At 35.3% G+C, this 20,915-nt stretch overlaps 2 protein-coding genes across 2 annotated transcripts; one reads left to right on the top strand and one right to left on the bottom strand.

The window, feature by feature from the left end:
* Window positions 1–4,950: 4,950 nt before the first annotated feature.
* LOC143579970 (putative flavin-containing monooxygenase 1) lies at window positions 4,951–5,671 on the bottom strand. The gene is made up of 2 exons (XM_077063134.1): window positions 5,343–5,671; window positions 4,951–5,260 (listed from the first exon to the last, which is right to left on the bottom strand). The coding sequence occupies exons 1-2, from the start codon at window positions 5,669–5,671 to the stop codon at window positions 4,951–4,953; spliced, it is 639 nt and encodes a 212-aa protein (XP_076919249.1).
* An 11,719-nt stretch (window positions 5,672–17,390) lies between these two features.
* Window positions 17,391–20,556, top strand: LOC143579978 (uncharacterized). The gene is made up of 8 exons (XM_077063140.1): window positions 17,391–17,515; window positions 18,349–18,590; window positions 18,662–18,733; window positions 18,828–18,898; window positions 19,351–19,462; window positions 19,549–19,638; window positions 19,728–19,817; window positions 20,175–20,556. Exons 2-8 carry the CDS (start codon window positions 18,366–18,368, stop codon window positions 20,337–20,339), a joined length of 825 nt encoding a protein of 274 aa, XP_076919255.1. The 5' UTR covers window positions 17,391–17,515; window positions 18,349–18,365; the 3' UTR covers window positions 20,340–20,556.
* The last annotated feature ends 359 nt before the right edge of the window (window positions 20,557–20,915 follow it).

The following is a 20,915-nucleotide window of genomic DNA, read 5'->3' as shown; positions in this document are numbered from 1 at the left end:
TCTCGGATCTTAGTTTTGTTTAGCTTATTTTCTAGAAAGTAAGAAGAAAAAGGAAGAAGTTAGAGAGAGAAACTTCTTTTATTTCCAAAGTGAGTGTTGTGTTGTGAAAGAGTTATTAGAGTTATTTTATTTTTTTTTTGAGAATATAACACCCAAACTTTGAAAAAGTCAAAAAGACTTTAGTCTAAAAATCAATAAATCGGCCTAGATATGAGTTTTTAAGCTAAATCTTAGCTCGGACACTAAAACTTAAAACACTAAAAACTTAGATTTGGTGATTCTCGTGTATTTCCAAGGTGTAAGGGACTCCAAAAGAGATAAATAACACGAAATCAACCTCAAATTCAACAAAAACTAAGATCAAAATCCGAAAAGTTTGACCTGAAAACCACAAAAGTCGAGCCAAAAGCTTTGATACCACTTGTAGGTCATCCAGATGGATCTCACAACTTGACTCGGATCAATCCGTGTTGTTGGTTAGCGTAAATCACCAACGACACTCGGATCTCAGATCTTAGTTTGTTATTACAAAAGAGAGAAAAATGAGAGGTTGAGTGGAGACAGTTTTATTTCCAAAGGGTTTCTCTTAAATGAGAGTGTTTGAGTTCTTTTTAGTTGTTGTGGAGAAATGGGTTAAGTGGCTTTTATATAGGGTCCCCATTTCTTCAAAGTTTACATAATAGACTTACAAAATAAACGTACCGAGTATGTAATACACCGACTAAAAGGAAACTAGAATGACATACACAATCCTAAAAACAATATAGAATATTGGCCCTACAATAACTCAAAACGATTTTGTTTCGTTTTGAAACAAAACCAGAATCAAAATTTTGACATACTAAAAATATATGTATTGCCCGAAAATACCCTTGGATATGAATTTTTTTAATTTTGATTCGAAACATCTGCTGACCAACTAAACCTTTAGATTGAAAAAATCTACATATTTGACCAAAAAAAAAAGAGTGAAACTTGATACAAATTATGTGCTACAAAAATGGTGGTTCATAGTTCACCCAATAGTTTCACACCAGCCAACAATAGACCACATTCAAATGTTTAAAAAGTAACAGTTAACAAATATGCAACCTGCTTTTTTTTAGCATACTTCATATATATATATATATATTTTTTTTGATAATTGATTAATTTAAAATCTTTAATTTAAAGTTAAATTAAGCTAAAACAAACCTTTAATTATCAAAGATGGGAGCATATTAATCTTGTTCAGTTCCAAAAACTTCATAACGAAAGTTATATGCTCGATTAATTGTAAGCTCCAAACTTCCAAATTTCCAGTAGCATTAAAGCTCGAAAAGGACAAATTATATACAATTTGACGGTTAATGCACACTTGAAAGTTATATGCTTGATTCATTATATACTCCAAACATATAACAATTTAAAAAAATGGGGATATGATCAATTAGTAATAAGCTCCAAACAAACTAAATATGAGAAATACCTCATTTTGAGCTACTTATTGGAAACCAAGGACCTCATAACAGGTGTCAACTCTTGCGTCAACTGTTGGATGGAAAGATCACATACCTTGTTTTTTACATGTACTGCATATGTGGATAAATTGTGTAGGGTAATACATAAAATATTTATAAAATTAGTAGCAAAATTCAAATGTTAAATGGTCAGTCAACACAAAAGTTAAGCCTAAACAAATTGATGTATTTTATTAAAATGACTTATTTTGACCCGAACTCATTTTAACCGAACTCATTTTTCTAAGAAACCATATTGACCCAAACAAAATTGATGTTTTTTTTAAAAAAAACCCCATTTTGACCTGATCCCATTTTGACGGTAACTCATTTTGCTAAGAATCCATATACGAAATCTGCAACTTTGACACGTTTAACGTTTTGGTTAACTTATTTCTTATTCTTAATGCTGACCTTCATTTAACATATGTTTTTCAACAGTATTAAATTATGTTACCATTGCAACTGATAATCTGATTTGGGTTGTGATAACTTTTAAAGTACACATCCAAACACCCACATAGGATTTATTAAATGAACGACAAAAGGTTAAATGAAAAAATAATTACCAGGTGTCGAGGGTCATTGGCTTTATATTTCTCGGTGAGAATTAAAACTCTATGGCTACTGTTAGTTTTCTTAAATTTATTTTCTTATTAATTTCTTTGTAGAGAAAGCGAGAAAATGTCATCGGCTTAGCGGGTCTGCTAGCTTAGTTTCTTTTCTCCTTGCTTTAGGCCCGGCAGTGTGAAAGTTCAAGTGGAAATTTTTTTCTCATAGTGGAGATCACTTGCTGCACCTCCTTTTAAACTTCAAGAAGAGGTTTGTATACATTTTGTTGAATTCTCTTTCTTCTTTTTTTGCATAACAGGTTTGCAATTTTATATATATATATATATATAAATGTACAGGTTAGAGGCATAAGACCGATGTTTCTGGGAGAAATGACAAATTTGCTGAACAGTTTGTGGCTTATTGTTTCTCCTGGATTGGTGATGTCTTTTATGATTATTGTAAATAGTATGTAGGTTTACATCAAATAATAGAGGCAAACCTGCCCACCATATATGTTAACTTCAACAGTATGTTCAACTCTACTACATGGCCATAATGCAAACTTTATTTTTTTTTTTTTCCTTTTTGTTTTATTACCAACCCGTGCATATCTTGAAGTTGATAATGCGCACATGTATGCTGCAAGTATTTAAGTTTAAAAATGAATCAAAGAAGAGGGTTCTCAATTAACTGTTTTTGCTATTAAACTATTAAAGTCCTATTATTTTTTTTTCTTTTTAAGTTATTGTTTGGTCAAAGTTCTCATCTCTTGAATTTGACAGTTTGCTAAGTTTGATGGCCTATAGCATGGCCGCACACACACACATACATACATATATATATATTTATATATTATATATAATTATGTACTAGCATGTTAGAAACACAATAATAGGTTTCTTGAGTTTGTGTTAGACGTGGCATCACTAATGGTGACCTCAAGTTGAAGTTGTTCCGTCAGTTATTCGATTCTAACAGTAATAATCTAACTTTATAAACGGACTCCCTTCACTTCTTAAAGTGTGAAATAGCATAAGTTGGTCTTGCACGACATGAAGCTGGACGGTTTAGTTTGCTAATACTACTTGCTGTAAATAAGTGAAACGATTTATCCTTATCTCGTCATCATAAATCATATGAGCTATAGGGCGTGTTACATTAACACAAAATGGATGATAGAAAGTCAAACTTACATCACGAATTCTAGATGATCCGGTCTTTAATATCAATAAAACGAGTAGTTGTTTGATTGCTCTTGGAAAATGTCGACCCAACGAAAGTTCCACCCATTTCAACTTTAAGTAAATCTCTATTATTATAATTATTATATCCACCAAATATAGTAAGCTACTACCTCCATTGCTTCTAGTGGAGGGGATGCACTTGGAGTGTACTTGGGAGGGATGCATTGAAGTGAGGAGTATTTGAAGGAGATGCAGTTGGTGAAGTGCACCAAAATGCATCTAAATGGTGGGCACAATTAAAAAACTAATAGAAAAAGAAATGATGATGTGGAAGAGAGAGGATGCATATGGGAAAATTGGGTTGAAGTTAAAAACAGGAGAGAGAGTGCATGTGGGAAGATGGGTAAAAAGCTGATGTGGCAGGAATGCCTAGGATGCATGTAGTAAATGCAGGACCTTGCATTGCGGGTAGTCATCCGTTTTGAAGAGAGAGAGAGAGAAGTCAGTTACAAAGAAAGATCGGGCGCTACCTATTTTCCACCCTCCGCGCATTTTTTCCTTATCATTTTCAGGTATTCAATCTTCATTTTGATTTCTTGAATTGAATGAATCTGTTAAATAAATTATGGTGAAATTTGACGTTTTGGTCTTTGTTCTTATTTGCTTTGGAGATATATGGGTAATGGGTCTTTTGATTACGATCATATATAGATAGCTTTAATTTTGTTTGGAATATTTGTAATTGTGTATGCAGGGTGTAGAGCCGGTTTGCTTTCAAGTTTGGAGGTATCATCATCATCATCGGCCATGGTGATATGATTAGGACCGTGTAGTAAAAAACATTGGTATTTAGAACCGAAGCTCTGGTACCATAAAAGTTGGTGATTGTGTAATTCTCATTGTCTAGAATGATTACAAATGTAAGATATAAATTACAAACTTACCTAATCGAACATAACTAACCAAGGTAACTATGTCAATTATAACAAAGTATGATTTCACAAATATCTTCTAAATAATATAGCGCATCTTCAACATATCTTTTGTTAATATAATTTGTATTGGATTCTTCTTTTTTACCTCGTTTGAATGTTTGAGAGTGCAGTTGAGTTTTGCATATATCCTTATAGTTTAGTGAAACTTGTCGTTGTATGTATTTTGGTTTAGAGCTCACAAAATGTTCAAAACTTAAGAGAAACATAAACACTTTTCTTTAGTGGTACGATGGTCTGTCGTCCCGTATGATTTTTTTTTATTATAGTGTAAAAATCCTAACGTATACAGCGATAGTCAAATTACGAAAAATTTTGATCTCTATGATAAAATTTCCTGGGTCGTCACTGCTTTAGCTAGGAATCCAGTTTTATTGATATAGAAGTTATGCAACTGCATAATGATGGAAAGCTTGAGCTAAAACTCTTCTCCTGTTACAAGTAACATAAAAATGAGCTCTTAGTTAAAACAAATGTACCCAACGGCTACTGGTAGGGTCTAAAGAAGATAGGACGAGGGTAAACCTTTCCTCTTTGCTAAATTTAGAAATTTTAAAAATTAACGCAATGCAGAAATTTATTATGATATTATATGGTAATAATCTGATCATTACCTTATTACAATAACATAATATCTCAATCACAGAACAACAAAAGTTATCCTAGATGGTTCGACTTAATTCAATCTTATTTCAGCGTAGTCCATGGGAGCAAATTAAGCTACAAATAGGTTCCATCAGTCCTTTTTTTTCTCGTTGGGTTCATGCCCATGTCTTTGCATAGTAGATCATTATACCAAATTTCTATACCACCAAAGAAAGATCGAGAATGGAACTCCCCAGATGACTGCTTCATATATTCATCCCAACGGACGACGTCTTTCTGCATCTCTTTAACACTTGGTAACTTAACTGCACCTTCAAGAAGTGCCGCCACCCAGCGACACCTCATTTCAGAGGTGTAAAGGCTTGAAAGACCATCAGAAAATCCGACCACAGCTAGCTGCGGTATCCGGGGATGAATGGATTCCCTATCGATAATAATATGTAATTTAGTTAAAGATTTTCTGTATTTTTTTTATTGATATTTAAAGTGAGAACGATGCTACAAACCTGTAAAGGGGGACTCGTGGAGGGTCAGTAATGTAGTGGCGAAATGTTTGTGATTCAAAAACACGCTCGAGCTTGTCTACACCATTGAATCCTATAGCAAAAATAACTACGCCCTCTTCTATGTGTGTGTTGTCATCACCGATTAAAATCCCTTTCTCATAAAACTCAAAACTTGGAGATTTCTTCAACTTGATGCTTCCTTTGTCGACCGCATCAAAGAAGTTGTCGGATATGGCATATACAAAACCAATCAAAGAAGTTGTCGGATATGGCATATACAAAACCAATCCTGAGGAGAAGTCGTTTAGGAGGCTATGTTGTGGCACCATGTTGTACTTGGAGGGTGGAAGTCATTTGGCATGGCTTTCGACAAGTGTTCATATTCCCCAACGCAGCAACGCTATTAAATTTATATATTTCATTAGGTTAGAATCCTGTGTTTGAGATGGGTAGAATATATGGTAAAATGTAAATAGAAAAAAAAGTGTTTTTTATAAATCAAAATTTTATAAAATACTTATTTGTATACAATAATATATCATGGTTTTTAAGTAAACGTGTTATACATTTGTTGAATAAATGATACTATAAAAAGAAAAAAGAAAACATGAATATCTAAATATTTTTTTATACAAAATTACCTTTGATTTTTGTCAACTTTGTTGCAAGTAAAGAAACAATTTTAAAACCAACATCACTGTATTATATTTTTGATATGCTTTATTTGTATATATTTAAATACTAGTAATATAATTCAATGAAAAATATTTTATCTAAATGTATTGGTCGGGAGTCTGGGAGAGTTGTGGGTGATGCTTTGGCCCACAACTCTTTCCTATACCGTCCCTCAAAGTTGTGGGTGGTATTTTTGGCGACACCACGTGACCAATAACCCGTTTATATGGAGAGTTTTGACTACGAATGACCTAATACTAATAATTGTGACAAAATTCAAATGATACCATAAATAATTGAAAAGGCTAAGAATAAATTATTATTTGATAAGGGGAAAAACTCAGATACGGATATACTCTATAAAGGGGCAATGTGTCCCCTAATTACTTAATTTAATTGAAATAATCATGTGAACACAATTTGCATATTCAATAATCAATAACTTACTACCGGTGAGAGTAATGTTGCTAGAAGACCAAGTAGAAAGCTTTTGCCTGGCTTATGTTCGGAAAGCACTGTGGTTCGACTGAACATCATATTCACCAATGGGATTCCCAAAGGAAACCATTCTGATAGCTTCCAATGATCGCGCTTGTATACTATTGTACATGGATATGCTTTGGCCCTACAAAACAACATGCACCGGAAAGTTATAGATGGCTAGTAACTCCACTATCAGAATCTGGCGATAACCAAGCCTTAACTAACCGTTGATTGTTGAACACTCCCTTGCAATGTCAAGACCTGTTTTCCCAAACCCCACAACAACCACCTTTTTTCTTTTCACAAACTCTTCAGCTTTGTCAGATCCATATTCCATGGAGTGTATGGCATGCCCTCGGAAAACTTCTGGGCCTTTCCTGGCTGGGAATTTAGGTATGTTTGGAACATCTTTGAATCTTCCCACACGTAGAATCACAAAGTCCACAGTGTAAACCTATAAGTTGTTCCATAGATTAACGATTTGATTAATATTATTATATAGACGACGCATTTAAGATTTATTTATTTTTAGATACGTAATTTTGAAAGAGTGTGATTACATGAGCCACAATTTTAAAAAGGTACGTTTAGAAAGGTGACGTCACTCTTTTGCCCTTTTTACTTAAGTTTATTGTATTTTTTTCAGTTTACATTTAATATATTTACACTAGATTTCTCTAATAACATGTAAGATGTGTTTTCTAAAATAAATTTAATACACAAACTTGTTTTGTTTTTATCTACGTTTTTTATATAAATTTAAAATTGTTTGTGAAATAATTGTCCCATAGTTAGGCATGCAGTTACTAAAGCTTCAATTGACCATGCATGCATGCACGCATGTATACCTGGGTGGTCGCGGCTTGAGTGTTTTCAACCGTAAGTTTCAACTTGCCTTCCGGTGGAAATACTTCTCCAGTCCCATTCCAAAGCGACCATATATCCGATGATGGTCCATCGTAGTAGATTCCCTTGACTCAGGAATGGAACTTGATATGGGGCATGAGATTGAAATGGGTGGGATAGGATCGGATGTAATCTATCATCTCTTATTGGGTGGGGAAGTCGTCGGTAACCGAAGCCGGCCATGGGAAATCAGAAAACTGATACATGACTTTAGGTATCTATAGCCTAGTGGTTTTGATGGTTTTAGCCCATACTCCACCGATGTTAGATTCGAAGTCCAAGACAATGGGGTTGAAGCCTTTAGAGAGACAGTATTTACATGCAAGAAGACCACTATTTCCTGCTCCCACTAGGGGTGAGCAAGTTAACAGTCAGAACCTTGAAACCCTTTTACCCGACTCGTAAACCCTTAATTAGACCCGAATAGATAATATGGGTCGGGTAAAGGGTATTTAAATTTCACCTTAAAGGATAAAAGGGTTTCAAGGGTCCGACCCTTTTTCAAACCCACCCTTGACCCGTTTATTAGTTTCTAGATAGATATACATCAGATTCGCGATTAATCTGAAATGTAGGAGAGGTTGGTATCTTATATATGATTCATCATAAATTTCATAACTACTAAGAAAAATAAAAATAAAAGGCCATACTATTGATTGGAAACACACACACACACATATATATATATCACTGAATTGTTCTCTATATGTAATTTATGAATGTGAATATTATTTGCATCGATTTAAATGGTTGATAAACTTTCGAAGTTAGAGTTTACTGTGTTATTAAATGGAAATATAATTGTTCTAGGATTCATATATTAAAGTTTATATGAGATATGCAACTAGTAAAAGCAGAAAAGGAGCTGCGATTACTGCTTTAAAGGGTAAAGGGTTGGACCCTTAAAATCCTTATTTATACCCGACCTTTTATTGTTTAGAGGGTAGGGTCTCGGGTCCACATTTCTTTCTAAAAGGGTAAAGAGTCCGGGTAAGGTATTAGGTAAAAGGGTAGGATCTTTCCCTTTGAACAGTCTTAGCTCCCACAATGGCTATCTGCTTCTTCTCCATATTGAAGGAATATTTGATCAAATCTTGCTTTTTGATATGTTACTTCTTGGGTTTATATAATGTTTTTCATACTCATTTGTACTTTTATGTTATTTTTACTTTTCTTGATTTGAATAAAGGACACCTCTTCTGGATGCTTGTAAGGTACCGGTCCTGATTTGCCATCAAAGTTTCAAACAAAGACAAGTATAGGATTAATTTTAAGGTAATTATATATTAACTAAACCATATATTTAGTTAACTAAACCATATATTTAGTTACGTACATTTCTATTTCAGGCTTAATGTAATGTGATAAGTTATATCATATGAAAAAGGAATTACATTATAACTGTTGTATATAAAACTCATATAAGTCATACCATACCGGAATGAAAAAATGATTATAGGAACCACGAGTTTTAAATGTTGAATTAATCCGTCATGATGATTATCATACCGTATTTCTCCTTTTTTTACAGGGATTTTATATAAAACGCACAAACCACCATGAGAATCACAATTTTAGTCTATTTTTCATCCAAAATGCGAAGTCTTCGTTTATGTTTTCAACCATATAATAATTAGTTTCGGAATAATGTGTGGTATTAAAAACCCCATAATTCCTACACCTCCATATAGTCCACATAGTCACCAAGAACACCACTTGAATCGCCTTCTTCTTCTTTGATGCAATGCCTTGTGTTTCCCAAAATCTTAATAACATTTCACTGACCGAGTACACGTTCACGGGGATTTGAATATTGCCAGCTAACCTGTCACGATATTGGCTTTGACACCATACACGATATAGACAAATGATCCACTGATTCTTGCGCAAACCCACAATTGGCACATAAAATATCTCCCCAAGTTACACCATGGTAGCCAAATCTTTTTATGTAGGTATGAGATCAATCTCTCTACACCTCGCAAAATAATATAGGTTCAATGGAACCGATTTTTCCAAGGAAACATCCACAAAGAACCCGTAGCATCTTCCAAATCGTTCCTCACTTCTTTACATTAAAATCTATTTTCCCATCCTCAAGAGTCAACTACAAGTCTACAATAGTTTTTGTTTTCTTTTTTTGTTGTTGTTCGGCTACGTTGAAAAGCTCACCAAATGTATTACAAAGAGGCCCACAACCGACCAAATTATCGGTCCAAAACCAACCTTTATATCGAGCCCGACCTCCGTCTCTAATTTCTCCACATCTCCAATATCTTTCCAGCTACCGGGTATACTTTTCTTAACTGCCTTTAATTTCTCCACATCAGTTAATTTTCTTACCTCAAACTAAAAAGAAAGAGTAATCAACGTGCAAAATGAACTGGTGGTTCTAATTTCGTGATTCATCAACAAAACCATAAATCCATGATTTCTTCTATCAATTTCCTTAACACATACACTCAAAATTGATACTTTTTTTTATTCATAATTGCTGGCATCCCCACAACAAGCCAAGAGTTTATTCATGGTTTCTAATTTACACACTTGATCCTTGTATTACTATTTGTGTTTATGTCATCATCAATCTTTTATCTCTAATAAATGGCTTCCCAACAAAACTATAAGACCTTCTGCATCAGGGTCATCCATAGCTTATGTGGAAGAGATTCGTGAGAAGGATAGAAAAGGCAAGTGTTGTGAAGGTGGAGGTGGAGGTCATCCATCCTTGAAAATCCTTTATCAAGGATGGTGAAGGATGATGGTTTGTGGGTCCTCCATATTGGTGATGTGAAAATTATGAGGTTGTTTGTGAAAAGAATGAATATGTTATTGTTGTAGGTAAAAGTGTTTGTGGAAAAAATGAATGGGAAGTTGACGTGGCATGCTGACTAGGCTGTTTGTGAAGAAAATTACTCTGAAGTGATGCGGACAGTCTAAATAACTACATATGTAAACTCCTCGATACTTGTAATCTCCTCGAACAGGTGCTTCCAACATCACCTTGAACACCTGTTTGCTTCACAATTTTGGAATTGTGAGGCTCTGTTTCTAGCTTAGGCACTTCAACCATCATATCATCCAAAATCATTTGGACGAATCTTGGATACATCATCCAAGGACTGTTGGTCAACGCATTCGCATGGATGCATAAGAAGAAGTGTCTCGAATAGTTAAACTTGGTCCGGGTTTATGAGACATGCCATAATGCCAACCCAGTCCGTTCTTAGCTTGTCAAACCCTCCCTTCTGTTCAGATAAGCAGTTTGCAATGATGTGAAACAGACACTTCCAGTAGGCAGATGCTTCTTCTCACACATTGTCCACTTGACGTCATACCCGATCCCATCAACAAATGGCTGTAAATCTTTCTTCTTCAACGGTCAAAGAAGTGATCTGATGCGTCCTTGATGTTTAATGCCCGCCTAATATTCTCCTTAGTTATCCGGAGTTTCTTTCCTACCACTTCCGTAGAAATTATATTCCCATCTTTTGCGGCTTGGCCATTGGTCCAGAATTCCTCAATCCAACTTGTATGAATCTCCAGATTTCCATAAATAGCATGCATCAGTGGAGATTCTCTTATTCCTTTGATCATTGATATGAACACCCTTTGCTTGTTCTTCCTCGAGAGATCTAAGGGATAGTACATGTTATATTTCCGCAATGTCATCATTAACAAGCCATTATAACCGATAAAAATAAAAACCACAAAGATAAGGACTAAACATAAGATAAAAATATACAATCTAAAAATATACACATGTAAATGAATCGAATCGAATTTTGGAAAGTCGATTCGATTTAAATTAACCTTTAACAGAAAGTGTTGTGAACGGAAAATTTTAACAAGTGAAAATGAATCGAATCGAGTTTTTGACAATTCGATTCGATTTTGATTAACAGAGAACATATAAGTATTTTTGGAAAACATTCAAGTTAAAAGGAATCAAATCAACATAAATGAATCGAATTGAGTTCAAATGAATCGAATCGAATTTAAATGAATTGAATCGAATTTTGAAAATTTGATTCGATTTAGTTAAACTCGATTCGATTAAATTGTATTCGATTCGATTTAAATTAAGTTGATTCGATTAAATTTCACTTTATCCAAAACTCAATTCCATTTTACACGAAGTTCTTCTAGACCCGATCTATCATCTGTACAAGTTTCAAGCTCATCTCTGAACCCAATCAAAGTCATATACATATTAAAAAGTGTGAAATTTTCAAAACAAAACTCAAAAGCAAACAAACTTTGTACAAACACAAAATTACATCAGTTCAAAAGTTTTGTTAGAATGATGTTAACATGCCATAAGTATCAATTTGTCCAACAACAACAAATCACAGTCCATTTAACATCATCATCGGTTCCTCTTTTGAACCAAAACCCAAGAACAAGAACAACTAAGAACAAAAATATGAGATGTTAAAAACATGTGAAGTTATACCGAAGGAGATGGATCCATGGATGATGAATATCCAGTGTGAATTAAGATGAAGAAGCAAGTTTGATTGTGTTTAAGGATTTGATGAGGGTGGTGGTTGGGTTCGGCAGTTTAGAGATAGAGAGAGAGAGAGTATGTGTTGAGAGGTTTTGAAGAAAATGAAGTGAATGAGTACAAGGGGAAGTTGGCTGACGCTATATATAGGGTTAGCCTATCTCACGATGGGGTCAAAACCTCCCGAGTTTTAAACAATATTACACTCTCAATCCATGAACTTTGAAAATATTTACAAATTCAAACCCGAAAGATATATATACGCCGAATCCAAATACTCAAATATACACAAGATATATTTTTGTCGGCCTACACACTTGACAACATTTAATAAAAAATAAATTGAAACAAAACAATAAAGTAAAAAAGTAAAAAATAAAATAACATAAAATATAAAAATAAAATAACTAAAAAGAAAGTTTTTCAAGTTAAAAAAAATTAAGATTAAATAAAAATAAAAAAATAATGCGAAAATTAATATTATATTAAAACTATTTACAAGATTTTCTAGTTATATTAATATTTTTGCGAGAAAGATCATGACATGGAATCACATTATCTTACAACGTCCTAGATCGAACTTCTATTTAAATATTATTATGCCCAAAATCCAAAGTCAATTGTTGATATATTTTGTTCATTTTAAACTTAACAAGTATTTTGATGTCAAATTGACATGCTGAGGAATATATTAAGCACAATACTTATGTGGTCCCTATTTAATCCAACGTGTTACTGACTCCATCTTACCTCGGGCATACTTTATGTTTATCAGGTCACCCTAAATTAACTCTGACCCCCTAATGATGTATCAAAACATTTTCACAACATTTTAACTTTTGCAAACTTTTACAAACATTTAAAAGTCGAACCATGGACTTACATGCCACACAAGTCTGACTTACATGCCTTCATTCAAGGTGTTTTGGACTTACTTGTTTACCCCACCTCAAGGGGTTCCACACCCCTTGTTTTTTAATTATCAACATTGTGTTGATTTTTAATATTTAAGAACTTTGCAATTTTTCTACATTTTCATTTTGATTTTAATTATTTATAACAAACCAAGAACAATTTTATTATGACCGATCACTAACGGGCTCGTGTATGACTGACTAATGATAATGACATTTTTTCCCTCATTGATATGACTTTAATTGGAGTCATGACCGCTTCATAAAAGTAAAACCACTAGAATGTGCGGATATTTTAGTTTATATCACTCTGGCACTTACTCATTTGTCAAGCTAATCTACACATTAAGCAATGATATTGTTGGCTTTTGATCTACTATTTTCATGTGCTAGGATCATTAAACACAATTTCTTATTGCTTTCCAAAGGTCGGATCAATTTTTCAAAATTTTGGGATTTAAAATTATCCGACTCCCTCTAAACATGAGCTCTCTCTAAACGGGAAAATTTCTTTTGAGACAATTTTTGTTTTTCTTGAAAGGAAAATAAAATCTTTATGGTACGTCAAGTGACCAATTTTTGTTTTTCTTAAAACAAACTGAAAATATTTTTGGTGAGTTAAACACAACTCATTTTCTCCCTCTAAAATTATGGCATATTTAAAAAATATTTACAATTTAAAAATATAAAAAGATAGTTTTAATCACAACAGATCATGCCAAGCGACTCTACAAATATAGAAATCGGGCATGATCGAAGGATTTTGTAAAAAGATCTGCAAAGTTGCAATCAGAATGGACCCTTTCAAACTAACAAGTTTCTAATCAAAACAATCATGAATGAAATGCATTCGGATGTCAATATGTTTTGTCTTGGAGTATTGGACCAGGTTTTTCACAATACAAAATGTTGCTTCATTGTCACAATTGATAGGGGTGTTAAAAAAATTCAAACCGTAATCCAGAAACTGATGATGGATCCATATCACTTATAAGCAGCAGCTAGATGCGGCGATGTACTTTGCTTCAGCAGTGGAGGTGGGTACAGTGACTTGCTTCTTACATTGCCAAGAAATTAATCAGTCACCTAGGAACTGACGTCCACCAGTAGTTGATTTTCTGTCTAAATCGCATCCCCCATAATCACTGTCGGTGTAGGCATGCAGTTTCAAAGGAGAGCCCTTTGGATACCAAAGACCCGTACGTGGTTTTCCTTTAAGATATCGAAAGATACGCTTGACAGCAACTGAGTGAGATTCTTTTGGATCGGACTGATATCTGGTACACTGACAAACAGAGAACATGATGTCCGGCCTGCTTGCAGTGAGATACATCAAGGAGCCAATCATGGACCTGTACAGGTGTTGATCAACTGGCTTTCCTGATGGATCTGGAGCTAACATAGGTCTTGTAGCAATCAGATTGACAAACAGAGATGCATCCTTAAACCCAAATCTTTGAACGATTTAGTAAACGTATTTATCCCGATGAATCAAGATCCCATCCATCTTTTGTTCAACTTGTAAGCCCAGAAAGAATGTCATTTCTTCCAAAGAACTCATCTCAAACTGACGCTATATAACCTCTAAGAACTCTCTACACAGCTTATCATTTGTTAACCCAAAGATAATATCATCAACATACACTTGACTATGATCAGATCGTATCCAACTTTCTTGACAAAGAGTGTTTGATCAATAACACCTCTTATATAGCCGTGCTCCAAAAGATGTTAAGCCAGAGCAGCATACCAAGCACGAGGTGCTTGATGAAGGCCATAAAGAGCTTTGTCAAGACGTTAGACATAGTCAGGACGATCGGGATCCTCAAAACATACCCGTTTCTTAAGTTAGATTTCTTCTTTAACTTTTCCATACAAGAAAGCTGTCTTAATATCCATCTTATAAACTTTGAAGTTCATGTACGATGCAAAGGCTAAAAAGAGATGAATGGCCTTAAGTCTAGCAACAGGAGCATAAACTCATCGTAATCAAGACCTTCACGTTGAGAGAAGCCATGCACCAGTAATCTAGCTTTATTTCTTGTGATCACCCCTTTATCATCCTTTTTAATGAACACCCATCTTGTCCCATTCGGTTCCTTGCTCTCCGACTTCTTGACCAGCTTCCAAATGTTTAGCTTCCTGAACTGTAACAGTTCCTCTTGCATGGCTTCAACCTGAAAATTCTCTTTGAGAGACATCTTGTAATCCTTTAGTTCAACCTGTGATATAAAACATGCAAAAAGACACTTGTTAATGGTACCGGATTAGCTTCGTGCTTGGATGCCAGTTGAGGGAGATCCAATGATGTTTTTTGTTATGTGAGACTGGTGAATTGTCAATTGAGGAATTGGCTCAACTTTCTCAATAGGATCTGCCTGAATCTCCATTGTCAGGCTTTCTACGGGATGGAATATGTTGGGAGCATTGATCAGAACATCAGGGTTGGTTGAACAGTGTCTGGCTGATCAACCCCTTGTTCTTGGGCAATGGGACCATCCCATAGATTCTCCATGAACGGAACAATGATTGGGGGAACCTAGGTAGAGCCAGTGTTGTCAGAAACACCAGCAGGAACTTCATTTGCACCAGTCTCTTCAGCAGCAACCTGGATATTATCTGATGAAGGAGGTGTGGGAATAGACTCCACCACGCTATGTTCTACCTGAAGATTCACTACAGGCTCAGTCTGATTTGGATCAACGTTGTCGGCTGACATGAATGAATCATCTGAATCAGAATCAAAAGCATCTTCACCGTTTACTATATCGGTCGTATATGCTGGCTGTAGTAATGGATCTATTGTAGCTGGTTGAGGAGCTACAGGCAACACATTCCTGTTAGAGGGACCAACATATAGATGGAAGCCATCCAAACTTTGTAACACACAGTGCATTAAAATTGACCGAGACACCGAAGCATGGATTGGAGTAGTTGCAACAGGAAGGGTAGAAATACACCAAAACTAATACCAATTGTAGGTCCTTTGAACGGATCAAACAATGATGTTCTTGGATCAATCTCAACAACTAGCTAGTGGAAATCGCTAGTGTTGAACCGAGATCTCGGATCTTGTGAGTGTTGGTTGTTGACTGGTTATGATGGGTGGGAGAGTGAGAGGAGAGTTGGTGAAAGGATAAGATAAGTTATTTTCCAAAAAGGTTACTTAATGCAAAGAAGGATGCACTATTTATAGTGTATCTCCATGCACTTGCTTTTCATTATATCCGGCCCAATGGGCACATATTACAAGGCCTCGGCCCCAAACGTTGTTACAAGAAACGAAAGCTACGTTAAATACATCGTGATAAACGTGAAACAATATAAAAGACTAAATTAACAAAACAGGGCTCTACACTTTGTGATCCAAACAACAACCCAGCGAATCTAAGATTCTTATTGGCCATGGCTAATAACGATATCAACACCCGGCTAAGAACCCTAATTGTAATAATTCGTTACGCCGGCAACAATAATTTGCGATCTCACACTAACTCCGTGGCCTAGTGACTTCAATTTTTATCATAAAACCCCGGTTTTAAGGGCCTATCAGTCGACCAAAACATGCTAACAATATCACCAACCCTAACAGTTACATGATCTAGACCCCCAACAACTTTCAAGAGTTATTTACTGCTTTACAAGATTTGATACAAACACAAACAGAAGCCCTGAAACTGCCGCCAACTTGATCTTCAATCTTCGAACTAGATAAAACCAAACTGCGAATCGTATTCTGTGTAACAAACCGTGTGTTAACAAGTCACAGCTCTGATACCACTTGTTAGGAACAAAGCGGCGCAACGGAACAACACATGAACAAGCGCGCATGATTATACACATAGTAAACAGAAAACAAATGATAAACGACATAATAATTTTACGTGGTTCGGTCCCAGCGAGGACCTACATCCACGGGTTGCAACTAGGTTATTTTATTATTGATGTGCACAGATTACAATTACATAGCGAGGGTATATATAGAGATAAAACTAGAGTTAAAGGCTTAACTAACAAAAAACAATAACGGGCTCGAGCTCTTGTTCTCCTTGTCACCAATTTGAGCCCAAGCCCAAAGCCTTCACAAACCCAACAGTTGCTCCAAAGCAAAATAAATAGAGACCCATGCACGGTCAGGATCCAACTCAAGTAATACCTAAACTACTAAGACAAAGACACGATTCGCCTCACTGCAAAAAGGGTCCTTTAACGTGTCAAACTCTGGCGTGAGCATAAGAAACCAATTCTCTGAGAAAAGGTAGCAAGACGGGTAGATAGAGAGACATGTGGTTAATTTAGTTTCGTGTCAGAACTGGTTCAATCGAAACAGATTTCGGGTCAGAGGAGGTTTCAGCTTGGGAAGGGTTTGAAAGCGGAATGGGTTCGAGTCGGGTAGAAGGAAGTCAAGAACAACTAGGGAAGTCAAATATTGTATAGGAGATATTATTTATTCTAGATGATGATGATTCAGTCATGATGAAGAAACCGAGTAATTTGTAAGGGGAAGGAAAGTTCCAACCTTTTGAACTAAAAAAAAAATAAATCTCTAATTTCCATCTTCTATTATTATCCACCAAATATAGTAACATCCGTTTTGGAGAGAGAGAGAAAGAAACTCAAGCTAATTACAAAGAAAGATCACGCGCTTCCTATTTTCCACCCTCGCGCATTTTTTCCTCCATTTTCAGGTGACCCATTTCAATCTTCATTTTCATTTCTTGAATTTAATAAATTATGCTGAAATTTGACGTCTTGGTATATGTTCTTGTTTGCTTTGGAGATATATGGGTAATGGGCCTTTCGATTTCGATTAATTTGTATGGATAAAGTTTGTATTTTGCGATCTAGTAGGTTTCGTAATTTTGATTTTTAGGTTAATTGCTTTTGATGCTTCAATTTCTGAGCTTTCGTGATAGGAAAACTTGAATTGATTTATATTCATTTTGGGTTTGTTCTTCCCCAATTTAGAGTTTGACTTTTTCTCATGTTGACCACAATTGGGGTTTCTTTCTCTTTACAGAATTTGATCTTTGATTATGTTGAAAATTGACATATCATTCGTTTTGATACAATTTCTGAGCTTTTGTGATGAAAATTTGTAATTTAAAGTTTGACTTTTTCTCATCTTGGGCTTCTTTTCCCTTTTGATTACAAAATTCTTCATTGTATATGTGGATTTTGGTCAATTTGCTTTGTTTTATGAAGATTAGGGGTGTTCACTGTTCGGTTTCAAACCGGTCATCGCTTTGGTTTCGTGGTTGGTTTTTTCTTCCATTTTTGGTCAAGTCAGTTTCAGATTTTCAGAAACGTAACAAACGGTTTGGTTTACGGTTTTTACCGAAGACCAACCATTTAAAACCGGAATGGACCGTATGGTTTTTATAATATATTTTTGTGTTTGTTAGTTTGTTACATTATTTGTTTATGCTGGGCTGTTGGTTATGCTTCATGCTATGTCGACTGTCAATCTTACGATTCATTGAAGATAATTTTTGTAAATTTTTTTTGTTTCTTAATGCAGGCTTCCCTTGTAAATAGATGGGTTATCAGTTGGTTCTGGATGTGAATCGACCCATTAAAAGGAGCGAGGAGATGGCGGGCCCCTCATCTTCTGATGCAGTAGCTGTTGTAGTGGATGAAAACAAGGATTCATATGCTGATGAGGAAGCGCCCTTATTATCAATGGCAGAGTGTCGGATTTGTCAGGAGGAAGATTCCACTGATGCTTTAGAGACACCCTGCGCATGCAATGGCAGTCTTAAGGTATTATTATTTGCATTCCATCATTTAATAACATTTGTTGTTGGCGGTTAATAAGTTTGTTTCTTATGCAGTACGCTCACAGAAAGTGTGTTCAACACTGGTGCAACGAAAAGGGTGACATTACTTGTGAGATTTGTCATCAGGTATGTTATCGTTATCAAATATACGAGATCATCTTTTTTTTATTATTATTATTATTAATAACCGCTTAAATTTATGTTTTGTTGATTTGTGCAGCCTTACCAACCGGGCTATGTTGCTCCTCCACCTCCGTTACCGTGCTTGGAAGAAACCACCATAGACATTGGGTATGCGTAACCAAAGATCAAATTTTGTTTGATAATAAGTGCTTGATACGTGTAACCGGCTCCGCTCATGGACCGATATTGGAATACACGTAAACGGCATTTAAACAGACGTAACCTATGCAGCGCGTAACTGTTGTCTGAACCCGTATAACTGGCGCTGAAAACCAGAAGCAAAGCTGAAATGTACAGTAAATTAAAAAAAAAAATTTAAACCAACCTGTTTTGACCCGAAACCTGTTCCGATCTGATACCCGCTCTGGCCCGGCCCTTTTTGACCTTAACCAAACTAGCCCTCTCTTGAAGCGGCCCGCTTTGACTCGTGACCTGAACCCGCCCGACTCGTTTGCCAGCCGTATATGCAACCTCTTAAATCAATTTTATTTAAAGATTTAATTGGTAATGTAATAATATTATTTTAGTGATCATAATTTACATTGGTTGGATGTTTGCAGGGGAGGATGGCAGATCTCAGAAGCTGACCGTCAATATCTGGAAGCCGAGTATGACGATTATAATGCCACAAACGCCAGCGGAGCTGCATTTTGCCGTTCAGCTGTTTTAATTGTAATCCCTCATAATCACATATTCCATACAACTTTAATTAATCTCCTGTTTAAGAACTGGTTCTGATATTTATAATATTGTTGCAGCTGATGGCTCTTTTGTTGTTACGACATGCGTCAACTGTACCCGATTCTGATGGAGGAGATGGAGATGATGATGCATCTACATTCTTAACTGTAAGTGGGACTTGAAGATTATGGAAATATTAACAACTCCATGAGTTTTAATTTTATATCTATATTTATAATCAACTTTATTTTGACAGCTTTTCTTGCTTCGGGTTGCTGGGTTTCTTCTGCCTTGTTACATCATGGTTTGGGCCATCAGCATTTTGCAGCGTCGAAGACAGAGACAGGTTTGCTTATGTTCACTCATGTATAATGTGTGTGTATATATATACACACATACATATATTATATATATAGTGTTAAAATAAAATACAAGCAGCTGTTAACGTGTGAAGCGTCGAGTAATTATGCTAAACAGAGTAATGATTACTACGCTACAGTTTTTTTAACTACAGTAATTATAATTACGTGACTTCATTTGCTATAGTGTTATATAACCTAATAATAATTTATACTACAAAACTGTAGCGTAATGGTTTTTACTCTAGTTATTTGTACGCTTCTCACGTTAAGAGCTGCTTGTATATGATCCTAACATTATATATTTGTGTGTGTGACTGATTTTGGTAAAATGGGGTGTGCAGGAGGCGGAAGCATTGGCAGCGGCACAAATAGCGTTTGTATTGCAAGCGGGACAAAGGAGAGGGCTACACTTGACGGTGGCTTCTTTAGGGCCAGCAGCGGCCCAATCACCCGCACCAGCACCCACTGTGACTCCAACTGCGGCTCCACAGGACGAAAATGTTTGATGACGGAGGAGAAATTATTCTTTTATGAGAAATTTGTTTTGCTTTGTTTGTTGATGGCATCAAATCTGTTGTGAATAATTTATGTTATGTTAATGTGTAAATGAAGCCATTTGACACTTAGGCCTTCTTCAACGACTTTACAAAACAGCTGTTTTGCAACTATGTATTTGTTATCATGTGTACTGTCTCCAACGTATCAAACAGAGTATCATAATTCTTTTTGATGAAAACAAGTTTAGAATATCAATGTTATAAAAATATGTGTTCTGATAAGGTACAAATGGGTTTTAACATGCGAAACGTACAAAGTGAGAGAAAAAAAAGGAGCTGATGACATTTTCGTAAATATTATTATTACACTTTTCAGTAAATAATTACCCTATAGCGTAATTGAACTAGAATAATTATTGTTACTATATACAGTAGAATTAGAGTAGTGTAATATTTATTAACCACAAGATAATTGAAGTAACGTAATTATTATCGCTCTAACTTAATTGTTGCAGAGTAATAATTTATTTGCTAAATAGCATCATTATCAAATTATCAACATGCCACCATATCCATTTTTTCTTC

This window comes from Bidens hawaiensis, unplaced genomic scaffold (assembly GCF_021521415.1).
Source record: "Bidens hawaiensis isolate Kalapana, Puna unplaced genomic scaffold, B.hawaiensis_p1.1 tig00030182_1, whole genome shotgun sequence".
NCBI lineage: Eukaryota > Viridiplantae > Streptophyta > Magnoliopsida > Asterales > Asteraceae > Bidens > Bidens hawaiensis.
Note: the sequence above shows the minus strand (reverse complement) of the source record. Positions and strands in the feature narration are given on the sequence as shown.

Excerpts from the sequence above, each read along its gene's own strand:
- LOC143579978 (XM_077063140.1), top strand. The coding sequence starts at position 18,366 with ATGGGTTATCAGTTGGTTCTGGATGTGAATCGACCCATTAAAAGGAGC. Across the intron at positions 18,591-18,661 it reads CATGCAATGGCAGTCTTAAG|TACGCTCACAGAAAGTGTGT; the intron begins GTATTATTATTT and ends TTTCTTATGCAG. Across the intron at positions 18,899-19,350 it reads GAAACCACCATAGACATTGG|GGGAGGATGGCAGATCTCAG; the intron begins GTATGCGTAACC and ends GGATGTTTGCAG.
- LOC143579970 (XM_077063134.1), bottom strand. The coding sequence starts at position 5,671 with ATGGTGCCACAACATAGCCTCCTAAACGACTTCTCCTCAGGATTGGTT. Across the intron at positions 5,261-5,342 it reads CCACGAGTCCCCCTTTACAG|GGAATCCATTCATCCCCGGA; the intron begins GTTTGTAGCATC and ends TATTATCGATAG.